Genomic DNA, 13,257 nt, shown 5'->3' with positions numbered 1-13,257 from the left:
TTTAATTATGGGGTTTTACATGCCAAAACCACAATCTGATTATGAGGCACGTTGTAGTGGGGGGTTCTGGAGTAATTTTTACCACCTGGGGTTCTTTAACATGCACCTAATCTAAGCACCCACGGGTGCTTTTGCATTTCACCTCCATCGAAATGTGACCGCTGTGGCTGGTATTTGATCCTGCGACCTTGTGCTTAGCAGCGCAAAACCAAAGCCACTAAGCAACTACAGCTGGTTCTTCGCCTTACCCCCCAGCACCTAAAGATTTACCATCACGAGTGTCGTGAACAAGCCGAACTTGCCACATTTACCTTGCATTTCCTGATACTCCGAGCAATGTGAACGAATCCTACAACTCCTCCACAACATCAAACTTGGGCATTATCATCTGTACGTCTTCTGCTTCAAAAGTGTTTCTTCTAGAGAGGAAACCAGAGAAGTGTCTGCGTAGTGTATAGCCACAACATTCAAAGGGGTCCAGAAGAAATCTTAGTATGTGCAATGTTTGCAGGAAGGCAATCTGCAAGGTTATATTTCATTCACTATTTCACTAAATGTAACCTCAACAGGATGGCTTCCATGGTCTCATGACTGAAAGTGTGTCATTGCTTAAAGTGCACAAGTGTTCACTGCAACCAACCATTTTTCCGTGCTGCTGGTTTTGCCCTCTCACTGTACTGATTCTAGTGGAATATCTGGCAGGGTAAACCTCCGAAATGTTGCCAGTGAGTACACATCAGAATACAACAATTTTAAATTCGGAATTTTTGCATTCCTTTTCAGAATAACTTGGAACTTAAAAGGTTTCAGACTAAGATTTAAATGTTTTTAGCACATTTTTTGGCATAACTTGGCACTTCTGGCATTTTGATGCTTTAAAACCATAACCATCAGTGTAAAGTTGCAACCCAATCCTTCTTTCACAGTGCATGCAAGTGAGAGTGAGAGGCCTACCCACCTTCACTGGTGGGCTTCCATTCAGCCCCAGCTAGGTCTGAGAGGTCCGAGAGGCCAGACAGTTCACTGATGGTAGAAGCCACCTCATCTGCATCATCATCGCAGATATTGTCATCCTTGGGCGCCATATCAATGGCACCTAGAGCTCCAAGAAAGAGATGGCCCGAACTGTCCACTTCACGTGCCACACCCGCTGCAAGACCACCGTGAGAGATGCTACATAAGAACATGGCTTGAACTGGCCACTAATGGTGAAAGGCTAGTCACTTGGTCTAAAGACTACATCTACTAATGTATTACAAAAGGAAATAAAAAAAACAGCATGGAAGAGAATTACTCCAATGTACAAAAAAAATCAAATGCATATGTTGTGCTTCTAAACATGCACCTAACTCAAACTAATGGCGATTATTGTGTTATGTTGTATCATGATAAAGTGCAGTAAAAGATAGCAAAACAAAGCAGTCATGAAAACCACAAGCCACTTTTTTTATCACAACAAGCAAAATTAGCGCACATGCTGCACTTGAGCCACACAGAAAGGTCACAGTGCACAAGAATTCACTGTCTCCTTCCATATTCACGGTATGTTGCTCACATGGCGATGTGCCCACCAACTAGAATACATCAATTTGATGCAGTGTACAGATTACAGCCGATCTAGCAGACAGTGAAATCATCATGAATCAACTAAACTGCATGCAGAGCTTGGCCTGGAGACTTGCATTGTGGGAAGCCAGCAAAGCACACTAAGTCTTTGGTTCAAAGCACACGTGCTTCCCACAATACCATTGAGCATAAAAATCTAAAGCTATGCACATTATTCATGCTTCCGAACTCCAAGTAATCTGCAGTTAGTAATTGTAAGCCCAACAGGACCAGTGAGCATGATGTCATTACCAACTTTTTTTTTTAATCTTGAATTTTAAATACTGCAAAATCATGAAATGGTATGGTCCCAATTGTTCACGGATTGGAAACTTTGGGTATATTCGCGGCTGCTCAACTTGGCAGTTTTGGGCTTTCATTTGTGGCTCACTTGGGCCACAAAAGCACCTTTGCATTTTTATAACGTCTTCTTGAAAACACCGCAGTCCATCTTTAGCCTTCTATAAAGCACTTCAATCACACTTGTTCGTCATGCACGATTTGCGCAGCAAAGGAAATTGAATGTGCCATGTTTTAGGGGGCATAGCCCGGAGCCTACAGTACTGGCCGGTAAAATAAATTTTCAGTTTTTCAGGATAGTGTCCATATGTCTTCCCTGAAAATTTTGAACGCTTTCCCATTGCAAAAGTGAAGGAATTTAGAGTATTTGTAAACAACTAAGCATAATTTGCTGGTGGCACATGCAGCTCACGAAAAAGATACAACAAAAAGGCCCATCACACAAGTTGCATCTCGTGCGGCAGCTTACCATTGCTTACAGAGTCATAGTAGTTAAGCCTGCACACCAACACAAAGCACTACACCTCAGCAACGCTGTGCAGACAGCATTAACAGCTATACGCATCACAGTGACTCTGCAGCTATGATGTTTTGCTACTAAGCATGAGGTCATGGGATCAATTTACAGCTGTGGCGGCAAAAACTCTACTAGAGAAATTTGCATGCATGTCAGAAAACTCTAGGTGGTCAAAACTCCTCCACCATAACATCTCTCAGAGGCCCAGTGTTGCTTTAAGACATCAATCCCCATGAAGGAACCGATCATTAGCAGCTATGACAAACAGCTCTCTACAAGAGTTGCACTCGAATGTGTCATTTTAAGCACCAGCCCATAACTATTTACTCAAACATTGCTTTGCTAACTACACGACTAATCTCAAACAGAAATGTCAAAGCTACATGCAAATAGAACTACTATCATGTAAAGTACCTATACCTCTGAAAAGAATCAGTTACTCCAAATGATTGTTTTTCAGTGTTTGCATCAGCTTCAGATAGTGATGCTGCAGAGTGCACTCTCGATCAAAAGCATGTTGCAAACAGTGCATAACGATAAAAGAAAATTCAACTGGGCCAGCTGCCAACTTCTCAAACTTCATAGTTTCGAAAACAGTGACATTTGCTAGAGGTTAACATCCCAAAGCAACCCAGGCTCAACGAGAGATGCCAGTGTGGAGGCTCCAGATTATTTTTACTTAACATGCGTCCAATGTTTCACATTCTGCCCTATTGCAATGCGGCTGCCACAGCCGGGGAATTAGCAGCAGAATATCATTGCCATTGAGCCACAATCCATTCAGCCACTGCTACGGCAAATTTTTAAAAAAAGTTTAAATATGATGAACTTTGGTTTGTGTCCTACGATTTGCATGCCACATCCAAAACTAGTGTCACACCGGGACTGCCATTTTGTAGCGTTGCATTTTTATGTTCACGTGTGTTTGGGTCGAAGTGCCACTTTGACCACTCACGAACACGAAAAGGCATAGATACAAACTAGCTGCCCTGACCTTTTTTTGGCTAAGTGCATATGCACTAAACAGCATAGTTTTAAATGACTATGACAGCTATGCTGTCGCACACAGCTACCCCATCTTTGTTAAAATTTTCATATTCATCACTCGTACTACTCCTATCAATTAATTACATTTGTCATGTGAGCTTAGCTGAAAGTAATTTTATGTAGAGGAATGTGCTCCGAGCAATGGCTACTAATATCATGACCACAGTGAGTGCAAGTAGTTTCATGTGCAAGTTACGCTCAACCACCTGAGCTATCAAACCCCAACATTTATTAGTTAATATAATGCCTTTTGGATAACTCGCATAAAATCATTTACATGCATGCATGTAAATGTACGTTACATACATGCACATTAGGCAGTGCTGATACAGAGCGATTATTAATAGCGTTTTTGCATGGATGCACACATGCACATATAAAAATCAGGAACTGCTGTAGAGTTCTCATAAGCATTAAAGGCCATTCATGTCCCCACACAGATACTGTGCAAGGCAGCATAAGGCATGTTTCCACTCTTGAGAGCCTAGCATGCTATACTCGATGATGCCAGCAACCAGCATTTATGAACCAGGCATACCACTCACTTGCCTGCATCTTATCTGGCTTCTCTGCAGCCTCCATATTGATAAATGGTCTAAATAAAACAAGGTCTCACTTCCTAAACAATGGCCAACACTGTGATTATTGTAATTCATTAATGTACATTTAAATGCTTCACACATCACTATGTTATCATTTAGTATGAAAGACAGGAGTTTACAAATAGTGGTGCAGTGAAAAAGAATTTCTTAGAAGCGGAATTCAGCTTCCTTTCTGAAAGTGATTCAGCTTCAAGCCGAAACAATTAACTCTTTACTAAAGTAAGCGATATGAAACCCTTAGCATGCACAGACTGAAGATTTGCAGAACTAATTGATGTTTTGGTGGAGCACACCAGGCCCCACTTAACGCGACATTATGGAAAGCAAACAATGAAGCAGCCATGAAGTCTTACAGCATTTTGAGAAACTCCTCACCCTATCGAGAACATATTTTTGTCTGCATCTCCTCCAGAGTGTCAGCAAAGTAAATCTTTGTGCCCAGTACCAAGATTACTGAAAGAACGATAACCAAGAACTGAATTTATTGAAAAACAATTGTGAGCAAGGCTCCCGAGTGAGAGCCATGACATTCTTTAATTTTCACTAAATGTTCTTCAGTTCTTGGTTGGCGTACTCTTTCTTTTATTCATCATGCCTCTTCCCACTCCTAAATTCCACCAAATGCTAGATTGCTAGATTGCTAGAAGCCTAATGCACCACGGTTAACAGTAGCTGGCCAAGAGTGTCCAGGCATAAGCAACTTGCATTTCATGTCATACTACTGGCATGAGTAGAGCCTTCCCAGCCTTTTCCTTCTTTGCCAAATTAACTGTGCTAAATATATGCATTTTTTTTTTAAGAGTACATCTGCAGTTGCACAAAGCCTTAGGTCTTACTCGCTGTGGTAACAGTGATGCCATAGTAAACTATTTGTGTCAGCATTTAAACACAACATGACCTTATGCAACACTGAAAACTGCAACCTTTCAATGCCAAGTAAGAGTACTCAAGAAAGCCTCAGTATTAATTAAGCTGAAACATTCATGCAGATTATACCATTAGGCATACAATTAGCCCGTGCTCTTTCTTGGCACTGATTTTAGTAACAGAGAATAAGATGTGCAGAGGTGACAACAAACCTTAATTATATATGAGATCCTCAAAGAGAAAGCTTCAAAATAAATATGGCATGTCTATGCACCTACAGCGAAAAGCAGAGTTTCGCTGCAAGAACATAACTTGCAAGAAATTTCTCCGTCGAAAAAGCCAAACAAGGTGATCATTGACGATTAAACGACTTCTAAGCACCACCTGACCGGCTACTCCTATTTCAGTGACTAGAGCCGATACAATGGAATGATTCCTTTTGCACAATTCTTGCCATCTACCGCTCACGACCAGATGGTCCTGGTGATGATGCAGCAGAGTAGCTCGAACCACTGACAAAGCGTGACAAGGAAAAGAATTGGAGTAGAATCATTACACTATCTCAGCCTAGTATGCAACACAAAATAGCTTGCACAACAGTTAAGTGCTTTGTTATCAGCCTTCGAGCACAGCAGCAGGCATATGCTGCTCTCTTGAAGCCTTAAAAAAACGAGACACAAACAAGGCACAAAACTTTTTATTATGAATCATGGTGCACTACCGAATTAATAAAGGCATATTTCGACATATAGTAATTGCTACAACTTGTAAGAACCAGAATGGTTGCGTTAAAAATTTAACAAAAAGAACATTTATTATTACCAGTAAAAAGTACTTCCTTGTCTTGCTCCACTACAATTACATGCCTCAGAAATGACTAGTAATCACACATTGTCAAGACCCATTCAAAGCCAGACAACCCAGCATGCAAATTATTTTATAAAGTTTGCCCAAGACAAAACTAACTTGTTGGTAGTACTTCCTCTCATATTCTGCTAATAGTTTGACCTAAATTAACTATTCTCTGACCTCAGCAAGAGCTTGTGTAGTCTTGCTGTGATTCTTCAGACATGGTTGCTATTGAAAAAGAATTTTGAAGTGTTTGGAATGTGTCAATTTCTGCAGGCTCTCTGCGCAACTGCTCACCCTGCACAGTAACAGTACAAAATACATACATCTCATTTGGCTCCACTTATTTATTTTCCCCTTGACTCGTGTGCAGTAGTAGCAGAGAGCCATATACTGTCAGCTGCCGTGACATGTTGCCACTGAATCTCATTCGGCACACTCACTCACACTTATTCAATAGCTGTGAATATGAGTGAGTGCTTTAAGGGTACCTTTTTCTTTCCAAGAAAATGGTACCATAATGCCTCATTTTCTTTATGCCACGAAATTCTTTAATAATATGACTACACACAGATCCATGATATGCCTGCAAGTTTGAAGTGAACTCAATAAATCAAACATGACTACAAATTTTGTACAGCAAAGAATAAACATTTATTTACAGGAACGAATGGCCAACACTTCCCTCCTTGGAACTTAAAGAAACACTATTTTGAATGACAGTAATAAAGGTTGCAGCATTCTTCACAACTGTTATGCACACTACTAGAGATTACCAACAATAGTGGTCACAACATAGGGCTTCTCCTATCTAGAGTGTCATTACTGTCTTCACTTGAGCGAAAGACAGTCAACATCTTCGTCATGTTCGACTATAATCAGCTAATCATCTGATGGTTGGGAACATGCTGCATTTCCACACTACACGGTAGATACTGTGCTTATTTTAACCATGCAAAAATCTCTTGTCACAAATAGCGTGACCTCGGTACACAAATACAGCCCCTGTATGCAAAGTGTTTCAGCAAACATTTTAAAAAATATTTAGAAGTTGCCAGTGGCAGTATCACATTTCTAGTTCATGAGCTGGTCTACACGAAGCGACGGACAATACTTGCATAAAAAATTGAGATGCAAAATCGACTAATTAATAAAAATTCACTAATGAAATTTTAACTAATGACATTATGGCCAATATTGCAATTTAGAAATTCTAGCTGTGGAGTTCGCAAGGCGGATCCACTTCGAACGAATTTTCAAGACGACACCAATTTCGAGATATAAATTCCCGAACTTTGCCGAGAAATGCATTGGTGTTCCAGTTAATCCGTTACAAAACATCATTTCATGCACTGAAACACACAAGTAACTGGAACGCCAATGCATTTCTCCGCAAAATTCGGGAATTTATATCTCGAAACTGGTGTTGTCCTGAGAATTCGTTCCAAGTGAATCCGCCTTGCGAAGTCCAGCTAGAATTTGTAAATTGCAATATGGGTCAGACGATAATTAGCTATCAAGTTAATTAGTGGATTCATGTTAATTAAGTCAATTTTGCATAAATTTTTTTTTGTGCAAGTAGTGTCCCGCTACTTTGAGTAGATTGGCTCACAGACTAGAATTGAGCCATCTGCCACAGGCAACCTTTAAAAAATTTTGATTCGCTTAAACACCCTGTATTTACTAGCACACATATATAAAAAACAGTGATGTCCTCTGTGGGTTCAAACCATTCAGAAAGTGGCAAAATACACCTGATGAGGTGCCATCACGAGCCCAAAAATGACACATTGTCAAGATCTTTGAAGAGCTTAAACAGGAAGCCACAATTTTATAAATACGTAGATCAAAATATGGCAGACAAGCAATCACATGAAGTGTCTTCCAGCTCTCACAAGCATTCTTTCTTGGTGCTTTGGTCTGCTTGTGCAAGCAGGTGGCTAAGCATGTTCTCTTGAGAGAATAGCTATGGCTTCACAGAACTGATCTTTAACGTGTTTCAGTCCATGCAATATGTTATAATATTTTTTTTCTTTTTCAGTATACTACAAACAATTGCAATCTGCAGCTGACTGATAATAACAGCAAGGTTAGCCAACAGCCCGCTTTCACCGATTACATACATGTTGAAGTCATGCTGCTACACCAATATACTGAAATGCACCCAAGTTGGCTAGTGCTGTATAACTATAAAAAATTTGTCTTATTTTACTGACATATTTATTACACCTTGCATGCTTTGTTACACTGTTCAGCCATGTCGAAAAATAGTTCATGCTAGAAGTCATAGCTGTAAATTGTGCTAGAGGAGGCATGTGTCAATGTTCGATCATGCATTGGTATTGTATACAATTTGGTTACATCATACAGGTGAACAAAATGTTAGTAAATATTAGCCATTCTGCAACAGATTCTGCACAGAAACTACATCTGCTGTGCAAAGCAAAATGGAAGGCATTAGCTTGTGAGCACTTCGCTAATGCCACAGTGTTCATTGCCTTCAATTGATGAAGTTTTACAACCCAAATCTGAGTTGTCCTAATGTGAATGTAAATCTAAATGCACGAGGCATTCTGCAATGACCAGAAATTTAAGCTACAACATCATGCTCAGTAGTAGAATGCCATGACCACAGAACATATCCCTAGACATACATGTACATATTTAGAAATGCTAACAGTGCTTGCTACCTTAAAAGCTGTAGGGTGCCATTACAGCAACCAGCTACACTGTTGCACACAAACTAGTGTGTGAAACCGTAATTACTTGTCACCTCCTTCAATTCACGATCACCTACAGGTCAACTAGCAGCACACTTGCAGGCAGATCGTCACGAGCAGCTACAAAGAACAGTATTTTTGGATCTCCCATACACATTTCTGAGCACACATTTCTGCACACTTTGACAATTATGCAGAAACATGTGCTAACAACACCTGCTTCAGCATAATCTGACTAGACTGCGATATGAAATTCACAAGCAACAGCAAATTATTATTCACAGAGGTCAATTTTGAAGATGAAATGTTGACACTGCATAATTAAGTAGCAGGGACAATTTCAACGAAACATTCTGAAGTACACTTGAAGCAGTAAAAAGCCAATAAGAATATCAACATCAGTACCCACCCAGCATGCCCAGCAACAAGTTGCGCTTTAGTAAAAAGCAAAACATGAAGCGAAGAGTACAAGGGATGGGACTTTTTAAGCTTAAAAAAAAAAATCAAGAACCTCACCAGCATCTACTTTATTGAAAAGCCTGCAAGAAAATGTACATACCAAATAGCCGTGCATGCTGGCAAATGAAAAGCTGAACTAATGGGCTGAAAACCACCAAATAAGGTCACACAGCCATGCTTTCATGTTTGCAACCACAGGGCACTTAAGTGGCCTCTAGAAGCCACTAATTTCAACATGACATAACTCGATACCCTCAATAAGCTAACAGGCGCTGTAAGCCAAGACATTTGGCTTTGAATGGCCTGAAGGACAAGGAATGAAATAAACGTAACCTGCAAATTTTATGATGTGGCATACAATGTTGTAATCCAAGAATCACTCAGCAGACCACGATAGCAAGGATTCTCTTTTTTCCCATTTGTGCAAACACAACTAAACGTAAACATTTAAGCCGCCGTAACTACAGCAAAGTGAAGGCACAGAATGGACGATGTACTGGAATTAAACAGCAAAGACTTCAAGTAAGATCAATTTGCTGGTAAAACAACTTAAACGTAAGCAAATCAACGCAAATTTTCTTGCAAAATGTCCGCGAAAAATCTATATCCGAAATATACTTATCAACAGATGCTTACGCCATCAGATCGGCCACGTCCAAATTAATGATCCAAGCTGCACACCGAATTTACAAGCTCCACGTACAACTTTCCGCAATTTGAATTCACTAATGCACAAAATGACTAAAACGCCAGCCACGGTGGCCGTTTGATCACAATCGGCAATGCGCAGTCGGCAAAATTTCCTACTCATATTTAACAAACATCACCGTTAAACACGTTTAACATGATCCTGACGCCGAAATATCGGCACAAAATGTTTACGAGTGGTCTTGCGCCACTTCAAGGCACGCATGAACGCGCGATTCGCGCGTGCCGCCACCGCTCACCTGTCACAAGGTTGTCATTATCCGGGCATACTCCATCAGCGCTGGCGAGATCGCCGCCGGTAGTGGAGGTTAGTTCGTGAAAACCGGAATCCCCGTTACACATTTCAGAATTTGCGTCGCTTGATGATGTTACCTCTGCAAACGCAAAAAAAAAAAAGTATGAAGAAGAAGATGAGCGATTACCTACCAGCAAGCGACACTTGCGCACGCGAATACGTACGAGTACCGTTACACCTCCTAAATCTCCTTCAGAAAAATAGACCCCCACATGGAGCGGCGCGATACAAAAGAAAATAATAACATGAAAAATTAACGTAAAATTAAACTGCCAGCACGCCATATAATGTTATAGTGAATCGCTTCGAAAGCATGTCGACCACGGGTCCAACCGTACCACTGTCATCAGCTGATGAAACCACGGCGCTGAACGATGTAAACAAACCAACGTGACAGTACACTAGAAATTCTGACTGCTATCGCGCCAATAGCGAAAAAAAAATAAGGCAGGGCAGAAAATTTCGACCTATATTCGGATTTATTCAAGCCGCTGAGCCCCAACGCCTAGCGGCATCCGCAACAGGACAGCCCTAGCACGTCCGTGATCGGCCATTCCTCCCCGGCCAGGAGGGCAGCATTAGGTTAGGCCTAGCGCGCGCAGCTCATCCAATGAGCGTATGCCAAGCGGGCAAGGCTGCTGGTGCGCTGAGCGCAGGCCTCGCAGACTATCGGACAAGGAAGCGCTGGTTTTGAAGGGTCAATCTTACCATTTGCCGCGTCCGACGCAAACCTCTGCCGCTTAAACTCTTTCGGGGGCATTACTACGTCGTTTGGTATACTCAATCCGAGCAAATTGCTGTCGTTTTCCAGCCTAGGTCGCTTATAAGCGGGTGAAGTACACAATGCCTCCCGACGGTCCGCCATCTTTGCGAGCGTGGTCACTGCGCATGCACAGACTCTCGGCTACGTCGCAATGACGTCAGGGGGCGCATGGCGCCGCCGTGCGCGCCAAGAGGCCAAGAGCGCGCGCGCGCGCGTTTTTCGCGGCGCTCCTTTTATTTTATTTTTTCTCGCTCCAGCAGTAATTCTGACTCAAAATTAAAACGCATTGCCCCGTTGAAACCAACTCAAGCACGGTGTCCAAATATTTCTGCCCGCTTACCTTCTGTTTTTGAAAGTCGGGAGGCGAGGTATTTTTCGATGACAAATGGCGTGTCAGACGACATGAGAAAATTGTGCCAGATATGGTTCCCTTTTGTATAAGTATTAATGAGCTGCTCTCAAAATGAGACGAAAACAATGCACGGAACAAGTTATGCATACCGCGATAGGTTTTATTCACGAAACATACAAAACTGCAGTTGCCGAGTGACAAGACTAATTGCACACCATAAGCAAGGGTTGATTTGGCAAAATTTGCTTGTTGCGTGCGAAAACTAATTAAGGTTAACGCAGATGCCAAGGAGGGAGAACTCTCTCCCTCTTTGGCACTTGGTAACAAAGGTACTACCATAAATGTAACCATATCAGTGCACAAAAGCAACACAGAAAGATATCAATGGGTAAGTTTTAAGCACCAAGCCCTAAAAAAATCTATACACTATAAGTGCTGGAGAATGCATGTACGTTCCATTACCTGCGCTTATATTTCGTTATGTCCAAGTAGGAATACCAATTGTGCCAACAAGCATTCATAAAAAGACAGATTTTAAATAAATCAGTGATAAATAAAGCCGTGCAACACAGTTACAAGTCAGTTGAGACAAGCAGAACAATCATTTATTCACACATCATGCGGAAACCATACATGAAAGAGCTGAACTCCAACAAATACACACCAAAAACACTGAAACATGAACAAGACGACAGTAACTGCATATTACAAAATTTACGTGTTCTCAAAAAGCAAATTTAACTACAACCCAGTCCAATCAACCATGCAGATGCAGGTAACTTTAAAATATTACAAATACTTTGCATTTTTGTAACATGCAAAACTTCCTGTATGAGCTAGCAAGGGGATACAAAGACACCGGAGGAAGGAAAAGAGCAGAGTCAGGACCACCAGGGCTTTGCAGCACAAGCCTTTCACTCCCTGCAGTTTCAGCAGAACATGGTTCACAGCAAGATGAGCATGCACAATGACATTCTGAACAGAACTTTGACTGCATAAAGTATCAGCTCACCTTGGAAAAAACAAAAGAACAATGAGCTAAGGTGTCTCATTTTGCGAGACAGCTGTCCTGGAGTGTGCACCACTTCCATTCAACATCTGTACAGATTTGGCACAATGCTATAGTACACCACTCTGCAAGGAATAAAAGGGAAAAAGGAACTTGGTAAGCGTAGGCATCACATAGGGCCACCTCTAACAACTACAAAAAAAATTTCACAATTAATTACAGTAGACTCTCATTAAGACAAACAGGGATAAGTCTACTTTTTGGATATGAGGAACAACCTAAAGATTTGGCTGGTTTTCCATGGAGCAATGGGGAAGACAATCCTATTTACATGAACCGCACATTCGGTTAAGCCGAATTTCCGCAGCCATCATTGATGTTTGCTACTGGTCTCAGTGAGAGGCTCGAATGGACAGACTTGAAGGAGACAATTCTTCCAGCTACAGAAGATGAAAATGACACTTCTGTGGACATAAACATCCACGCCAGTACCAACATGACATGAAAATATTCAGGGCTTGCAGTATAAAAGCATTAATTGAGGAGGTCTTCATGGTTCCCTTGCAGGCAGATAATGATAATGAGGACATTGCCAAGGAGCCATAAGAACTAGCAGATTTCGAACACAATGCAGCTGTGAAAATGCTTTGAATATTTGGGTGCATTTTTTTTTTTTCAGCATGAAGGCACTGAATAATATTTCAGCAAGCTAGGCAAGACGTCTGCTTTTTGTTAAAGTGCAAAGGTTTGTAATAATAATATATGGGGTTTTACATGCCAAAACCACTTTCTGATTATGAGGCACGCCGTAGTGGGGGACTCCGGAAATTTTGACCACCTGGAGTTCTTTAACGTGCACCTAAATCTAAGTACACGGGTGTTTTCGCATTTCGCCCCCATCGAAATGCGGCTGCCGTGGCCAGGATTCGATCCCGCGACCTCGTGCTCAGCAGCCTAACACCATAGCCACTGAGCAACCACGGCGGGTTGCAAAGGTTTGTGCAGCGCTTGCAAGCAAGAATTGCATACAAGATGCATAAAACAATAATATGCAGCATACAACTCTAATAACTCTTTTTAAATCTGCACTTTGGTTTTAATGCTGTTATGTTTACTGTTTCATGTCGCAGACATTTGGGCACCCTTAGAAAAGCAGATCTTCAG

General features: G+C 41.4%; 2 protein-coding genes across 7 annotated transcripts in view; both read right to left on the bottom strand.

The window, feature by feature from the left end:
• The window catches only part of Sirt1 (Sirtuin 1), a 55,341-nt gene extending 44,474 nt beyond the window's left edge, over window positions 1–10,867 (bottom strand). The window contains exons 1-3 of one of the 4 annotated variants that reach the window (XM_065430726.1): window positions 10,678–10,867; window positions 9,914–10,048; window positions 959–1,150 (exon numbers count right to left, since the gene is read on the bottom strand). In XM_065430726.1, the coding sequence (XP_065286798.1) occupies window positions 959–1,150; window positions 9,914–10,048; window positions 10,678–10,834 (484 nt within the window). In that variant the 5' untranslated portion in view covers window positions 10,835–10,867. Of the gene's footprint in view, window positions 1–958; window positions 1,151–9,913; window positions 10,049–10,133; window positions 10,285–10,677 lie in introns of those variants that run through there. The other 3 variants (XM_065430725.1, XM_065430727.1, XM_065430728.1) reach the window with 3 other exon arrangements.
• Window positions 10,868–11,667: 800 nt separating this feature from the next.
• LOC135901062 (uncharacterized) overlaps window positions 11,668–13,257 on the bottom strand; it is a 97,964-nt gene continuing 96,374 nt past the window's right edge. For all 3 annotated transcript variants that reach the window (XM_065430731.2, XM_065430730.2, XM_065430729.2), the window contains 2 exons: window positions 12,097–12,218; window positions 11,668–12,005 (listed from right to left, as the gene is read on the bottom strand). The gene's annotated coding sequence lies outside the window, so the exon portion shown is untranslated. The remainder of the gene's footprint in view (window positions 12,006–12,096; window positions 12,219–13,257) is intronic.

Source organism: Dermacentor albipictus, chromosome 1 (genome assembly GCF_038994185.2).
Source record: "Dermacentor albipictus isolate Rhodes 1998 colony chromosome 1, USDA_Dalb.pri_finalv2, whole genome shotgun sequence".
NCBI lineage: Eukaryota > Metazoa > Arthropoda > Arachnida > Ixodida > Ixodidae > Dermacentor > Dermacentor albipictus.
Note: the sequence above shows the minus strand (reverse complement) of the source record. Positions and strands in the feature narration are given on the sequence as shown.